The 7,629-nt window shown below is 32.2% G+C and overlaps 1 protein-coding gene across 1 annotated transcript; it reads right to left on the reverse strand.

The window, feature by feature from the left end:
• Window positions 1-4,778: 4,778 nt before the first annotated feature.
• On the reverse strand, window positions 4,779-7,342 carry LOC131606619 (cytokinin dehydrogenase 1-like). The gene is made up of 5 exons (XM_058878812.1): window positions 6,608-7,342; window positions 6,377-6,504; window positions 6,014-6,274; window positions 5,482-5,744; window positions 4,779-5,403 (listed from the first exon to the last, which is right to left on the reverse strand). The coding sequence occupies exons 1-5, from the start codon at window positions 7,233-7,235 to the stop codon at window positions 5,076-5,078; spliced, it is 1,608 nt and encodes a 535-aa protein (XP_058734795.1). The 5' UTR covers window positions 7,236-7,342; the 3' UTR covers window positions 4,779-5,075.
• Window positions 7,343-7,629: the final 287 nt, after the last annotated feature.

Consider the following 7,629-nt stretch of genomic DNA (forward strand, 5'->3'; position numbering starts at 1 on the left):
AAAATGAAGGAGGGAACGGTTGCTCTCTTGAACAATGACGTGGGCCACTTCATATAAGGAATGGCGCCCTTCATTGTTGGTGGAGCATGGACCCACTAGGAGAGTGGTGAGCGCCACCTCCACCATTATTATTTTTTTTCCTTTTCCTTTTTTTTTTCTTTCTTTCCATTTCTTTTTTTTCTTTTCTTCCATTATTTTCCTTTCCTCTCTTTTTCTCTCCTTCTTCTTTCTTTCTTCCTTCTTTTATTTTTCTATTTGCTTTTGAAGCTATTTTAATAATCGAATACCTAAAACACGACAAAATATCGGCATAATAAAACATAAACAAATTAAAATTAAATTAAAGTCACGCGAATCAAGTCAAATTTACGATATAATTTCGCATTGTCAAGGCCCCCAAAGATTAGCATGGATGTAATCAAGGGATCCATGTGTTCTTTGTTTGCCTTTATTGAACTTTACTCTGCAATATTTTCCTAGTACACATGATTCATACAACTTCAGCTTTTCGACTTTGTCTCCACCAAACATATTTTGTTTCCCTAATTTGACCAGACCCATTTCATTGACATAGCCTAATCTCATGTGCCAAATATTTGTCTTCCATAAAGGTTTCGTGGATATAACATTTGTCAAACCACTTACAACTTCAGCCTCAAGGGTATACATGTCTTGTTTCTTCACGCCTCTCAAGACTTCCTTCGACCTCTTCATGACTTTTAAGATACTCTTTTATCCTTGGAAGACATATCCTTTCTTGTCAAATTCACCAAGAGAAATCAAATCTCTCTTCAAATCAGGTACATACCTGACTTTAGTCAACAACTTTATTATCTCATCATAGAGCTTGAATCTCACAGTTCTAACACCTGCAATCTTGCAAGCTTTGTAGTTTCCCTGCAATACAGATACACCATCTTAATCGCATAATTCCTCGAACAAGTCTTTGTTTGGAGTCATGTGTCAAATGCAACAAGAATCCATAATCCACTCCTACTAGAGCCACTGCTTGAAACCACAAGAACATCAGATGAGTCAAAATCAACTTGAACAATGGTTGCATTGTCGTTATCTTTACCTTCATGATCTTTCAAGCGTTCAAGACACACCTTTCTTGTGTGACACTCCTTCTTACTATGATAGCATCGAATACCAGATGTTTCGCCATTGTAAGACTTCTGCTGACTTTTACCTTTCTTCTTGTCGAACTTAACATCCTTTCGCAAGAATTTTCCCTTAACGGTCAAAGTTTCACCAACCGTCGAAGGATTATGCTCCTTTTGTTCGTTTAAGTCCTTAGAATACAAGTCTAATTGAACTTCTTCAAAGGTCAGGGACTCTCTTCCATACAAGAGAGTTTCTTTGAAGTGAGCACGTGTTCTAGGAAAAGTGCACAATAACAACAACGTTTAATCTTCATCATCGATCTTCAAATCAATATTTTTCAAGATCAAGAATTAGCTTATTGAATATATCCAACTGCTCAACCAACACTTTGTCTTCAATCATCTTGAATGAATATAAATCTTGCTTCAGGTAGAGTCGATTTACCAGTGAGTTAGTCATGTACAAACTTTCAAGTTTCACCCACGACTCTGATGTCATCGTCTCCTTTAATACCTATCAAAGAACCTTATCACCAAGGCTCAACAAGATTGTGTTGTGGATTTTCTCTATCTTGGTCGTCTTTTCTTTTTCCATTACTGCAACCTCCATAGTTGGCGTTCCCTTCAACGCTTCCAAACAATCCTGCTGGACCAGTAAGGCTTTCATCTTCAAGCGCCATAGACCAAAATCGTTCACTCCGGTGAAATTTTCAATCTCATACTTTATTGAAGGCATCTTATTCACGCTCATGGCACCAATTTGTTGTGAAAATGATGCCAGAATCACAAAGTATAATAGGTTTCTTTCGGGAAAAACACACAAGGGTAAGAAAAAGTAGGGGAGCAATAAGAACACAAAGAATTGGTTATAACTGTTATTCTTCACTTTCTCTTTCACTCAAGATTACAAGTTTTACAAAAATAACAAATAACCCTCTCACTCTAAATTAGGATTTGCAATATACAATGATGAAAAACTAGTATGCTATTTATAGTAAACCTATCATACTAAACTAATGGGCTTTTTTCACAAATACCCATTACAAGCTAACTTAGGGTACAAGCTAACTTAAACCTTTGAAATTAACAAACGTGCCCAATTCAAAATACTAACAACCTTGACATTTCGATACCCACATACTAGAACACACTTACACTTCTACTACAATATGTAGGTCTTCGACACCAGCATGTGAACATACTTCGACGCATGCATAAATCCTGTCGAACCAGAAGCTACTCTTCAACCCAATAGAACTCGATCCAATTCTTACACGTATAATGGATGTGTGCATCATATTGCACAACATAGTTGTTGAAGACGAACATGTCAAATATGGTGGCAATTTTGATTTTTCTTATGAGCATCTAGGCAATGACCCGTCTGCACCATTAAATGATTCTAATAATGATTTTTAAAAGTTCCGACATAGAAGACATCATGTTCTTGACAAGGAAGTTGATGACACCTTCATCAAGACTTGATTGAACATATATTAGAACGTTTTGGGCATGAGAATAAACACAAATAAAAATTATTTTAATATATTTTATTATAATTTATTTTGTCATGTAGTGTGTTATTTAATATATTTTTAATTTGTTTTTATTTATTGTATATTTTAATTTATTTTTAATATATGTTGTTTTCTTTTTCATACATTTTAATATGAATGATTTATTGAAATATAATGTAAAATTAATGAAATTTATTTTAAAATTTAAGATGAGTGGTCTAGATATTTTAAAAAAATGTAGTTACTTTGATTAAATAATTAAAAATATAAAATAATATATTATTGAATAAAACTCATTTATAGTACAATACTCAGTCCTATTAACATATAGAGATCTTGTCTCTGTCGCTAAAAAAGACAATTTTTTTATAATTAAATAAAAAATAATTCTTAATAAAAAAATATTATAATTGAGATGAATGAATGCGGAAGAAAGAAAGCTACTGAATAAAGCGTGATAGAAATTTGGGTGCTTTTACCACATATCATTTAAAAAGATAAACAACATTTATCTTAATTCTTACAACATATCATTTAGAAAGATAAACAACATCTTATCTTAATACATTTTGCTATCTTAACAGCAGAGAAATTTTATATGGAAATGACTTAAATCTATATTTTTAGGAACAATCAATAAGAAAAGGATAATTTTTTAATTTATTTTAATTTAATTTTGTTTTAATTGAATTCTAGTGATAATTAAAATTATGAAGAAAAGAAAAAACTCTTAATTTATTTTTTAATTAATTAAAAATTTATAATTAATTATGTATAAAACAATTTTTTATGTTCATCTCTATCTAAAATTAGGGGTGTTCATTGGTCCGGGTAAATCCGAACCAAACCGGAATCCAAACCAACCCATAGTGTTTGGTTTGGATATTTTTTTAGTTCGGGCAAGAACCGAACCAAACCAATGAAATCCAATGACAATCAGTTCGGATATCGGATTTTCAATTTTCTATCTGCAAACCCAACCCAAACCAACCATAATTAATTATCATAAAAATTACTACCAAGCATTCAAGAAAAAAAGTGAAATGCCGTATGTGGACAAGTTATTATATTTTAATTTGTTATTAGAAAATTGTTAATTAGAATATTGTGGTAAATGAGCATAGAGCTATGAAACACATTCATTATGATACTAACTCAAGTGACTAATTATAGATTCAAAAACTTTTATGTTAAATATTTTTCTTGTTCGATATTTTTAAATCTATTAGAGAAAAATTACTAATCTAATATTTACGATTAAACACTATTAATATTGTATATTTTTATATTATCATGAAAAATTAATTTTCGTAAATAAGTTATTTTTTAAAATATATTTGTATTTTTTATCTACCCGATCAATTCAACCAAAACCAACCCGTTATTTCTCGGTTTGGTTCGGTTTGGGCTTTATCTCGAAAATTTGCAAATCTAATCCAAACCAATCCATATAATTTTAATCGGTTCGGATATCGGATTCTCTCAAAACCGAACCAACCGGCCCGCGAACACCCCTATCTAAAATATTTCTCAACAAGGTCCTCTAACTTAAGTGACGCAAATATCAATTTTCTATGATGCAAGAAGCAGTCTCCTCTCCAAAATCATATTCTCGGTTCAAACTCATAGTCATATCAATAGGTTTGAGTCGCTTTATGTTTGAATCCACTTGTTATATAACTCATATCCATTTTTATATCATTTATGAGTAATATTAAAAAAAAAACTATTTTCTAGCATATATAACATCTTTATTTAAATAATTCTTCTTCTTGAATTTGACTGCCGAGAGATGATAAAATAGGGAAGTGTTGACGACATTCACATATATATATTTATAAGCCGTTTTTACACTAAACTAAGAACTAATGCCTGAAATATTTGCTCTCTTTTGTTGGAAAAATACTTGAATAAACACAAACATAACAAATGGTTTTATAAATAACTAATCACAAATTTTTATTAATTAAAAAATAAAAATATTTTTTTTCTCTTCTACTCAATCACAACCACCTCATGAATCTAATTAAAAAAGAAGTTAAATTTTAAATAAATTTAAAAATTCCTATTTTCTTATTGCTTATTCCTAACATTAATGATTTATGTGCATAACTATGCAAGTTTTTCTCCTTTTGTTAACCGATTCATCAAGGTATATGCTGCTTTGTAATAAAACTTTCACATCAATATCCAATTCAACAATGACACATAGACATAATTCCTAGTTTACTTGTCAGACAAACAAATCTAACAACTCATAATTTTATAAATCTCCTTTTCATTCATTTTCCTGTACACCATCAATGGTTCTGCTTCTTTCCAATTTGTGTGGTTTATATCCAAACCTCTATAAACAAACATATAGCATTTTTCATATGTCACATGTGCCATAAGAGAAATTTTCATTTTTTCACATCAATAATGATAACAAATAATAGAATTTGGAACCTATCTAAAGTGACGATGTAGTTATTGTTTTTTGAAATATTCTTTGGCCAGGAGCAAGTATTGCAAAAGGGTCATAAACTAATTTTCTTTCCCTAAAAGTCTCCCATTGAGTACCAAAATGGGCCCTCCACTCCTCTTGTGTATTGTAGTGTGGCAAATATTGCTTTACTCCAAGATTTTCTCTTTCACAGTACTCTAAAATTCTTTTATTCTGACTTAGTATGTGTTCTAATCCATCACTTCCATTTGAAGATGGTACTGCAGATGTAAGAAATGCCACCAAGTAGAAAATATCTTCATCTGGAATAACAACTGAACTTCTATTGTCCCACCTGCAAACAACAAATATAATCATTTAATTAAGTAAAACTAATTATTTTTCCAAGTATTGAAGGCTAAAAGATACCTACTTTGATTTGTTTACTGGGTAGATAAGGACAGGGCCATTGCTTGTTTGTGTTAGGATATTCCCAAAGACAGCTTGTGCAAAACTGTGTATTTTGCTTTTTGGTATAAAAAGATTGAGCCATGGATGTGGAACATCCCACAACCCTTTTGAACGCAATTTCATCTCAGATACATGGACTCTGTCTAAGAATTCTACATATGTGACTTCTGTTACAAAAAGCGTTGATTGGATGTAGTTTAAATCCGACAAATGTCTCTCCACTTCCTGCATTTGAAAAAAGAATCAGAACGGGTGAGAAAAAGTTTTTTTTAAGCAAAGCCCATATATAGTAAATGGTTTTGTAAAATTAGGATTATGTGCCCCATACAGAAAGCTAATAGCAGGTGATCTAACGGGTTTTGAATCAGTCGTGTTATAATTATGGTTAAGTTTAACTCAATCTCACAAAACTAAATTGTAAGGTGAGGATTGTCCCCATTTATCATGTACGATCAAATGTATCAGATGTTTAGATTGAGTTGTCGGTGACCCACCTGATTTACTATATCCATTGATTGAAAGTTGATGTATTTAGCTAATTCTAGGCAGAAGAGAGTTTTTCCATCTGAGTTGAAATGACTGGCTTGAATTGGATCTTGTGGGTTGAAAGATGATCTCCAGTTATTTAGCAGACCGGTTCTATTTATTATAACAAATCCTTCAATGTAATCAAATGCATTTTCTTCAGATATTAATCTCTCTTGGTCTCTAGTGAATGCTTCGAAATCTGTATATAGCACTCTAATCCATTTTACCTGTTGCAAATAAAACAATACAAATGTTAGTTATAAAACATAAAGCAAAATTAAAAGAGTTTGCTTATTGTAATTTGTATCAATTAGTCATTAATCAATTACCATGGAAGGTGCTTCCTCAAGCAGAATTCTCGCTTGAGTTATAATGCCGAATTGGCCAAGCCCTCCAAGAACACTGTGAAAGAGTTCTTGGTTTTTCTCCTCAGAACAGTTTACTACCTCCCCTGTCCCTGCATTCATCCATTCATTCAACCAACAAAAGATAAGAATTCACCTAAGAAAAATAATTTAAAAAAAAAACATTTTCTTAAATCAGAACAGTTAGATACAAACCTGTAACAATCTGAAGCTGCTGAACATTACTAATCTGAGGACCATGTTTAAACGCTTGTCCACTAACACCAGCATTGGAGAGAGTTCCACCAACAGTTAGATGCAAATAATCTGTCCATGATCTCGGTGCCAGCCCATATCTCAGAGTCTCATGCAATATATTTATCCACAACTCACCACCTGAGACATCCACATATGGAGGAAAGTTCCCAACATGCACCTGCATTTCACTTTCTTTGAGTGATTCCATTTTGATCACAACTCCTCCATGAGTTTGTGATTGTCCTTGAAGTGAATGTCCATGTCCTCTCGCTGCAACAGTGAGGTGAGAGCTAAGCCCCATATGAAATACATGCTTTATTGTGGTTGCAATATCTGAAACCGAATTCGGATGCAGAACAGCAGCCGGATGATATTGGTACCTGTTACCAAAATCTGTTGATGCTTTGTTAAGAGTAGTTTCATCAAAACTCATATGTCCTTGAAGTTCAAGTGAAAGTGTTTGTAATGAAAAAGGGACGTTGGAATTGGAAAGACAAAAGTTAAACCTTGTGGTAATAATACAACTTAGGAACAAGGTGATGAAGCCTTTAAGGAATAGAATGTTATGTTGTACATAGAAACTCATTTTTATTGTTTTGTGCTTTGTTGATTCTCGATATTGGGCTGAATTTATACAAGTTATTTTTGTGAGTGACTAAGTCAACTATTGCTATGAGAATGCGTATGAAGACTGTCTACTTAGGAGGAATGAGAGTTTTAGGATTTTGTTTTTGGGGTTATAGGTTGTTTTAAAGACATAGACCAATAAAAGCCATCATTGAGAGGACAAGTTGAAGGGGAAAAGTAACAACAAAAAGAGATCTTACAAATCTTTCAACTTTATTTTTTTTCACCATATAGTAACATAAAGGAAAGACGTGTAGCTTTAGAAAATTCTGTTCATTAACCAATTTAAAGATACTTTTTCCAAATTTAGTAATATAAGTACTTGCTCTAGCTACACTTCATAGAGTTTTTCT

This window comes from Vicia villosa, linkage group LG5, assembly GCF_029867415.1.
Source record: "Vicia villosa cultivar HV-30 ecotype Madison, WI linkage group LG5, Vvil1.0, whole genome shotgun sequence".
Lineage (NCBI taxonomy): Eukaryota > Viridiplantae > Streptophyta > Magnoliopsida > Fabales > Fabaceae > Vicia > Vicia villosa.

Coding starts and splice junctions, on each gene's coding strand:
- LOC131606619 (XM_058878812.1), bottom strand. CDS start 7,235: ATGAGTTTCTATGTACAACATAACATTCTATTCCTTAAAGGCTTCATC. Junction 6,275..6,376: donor TTGAGGAAGCACCTTCCATG/GTAATTGATTAA, acceptor TATTTGCAACAG/GTAAAATGGATTAGAGTGCT. Junction 5,745..6,013: donor CAATGGATATAGTAAATCAG/GTGGGTCACCGA, acceptor TTTCAAATGCAG/GAAGTGGAGAGACATTTGTC.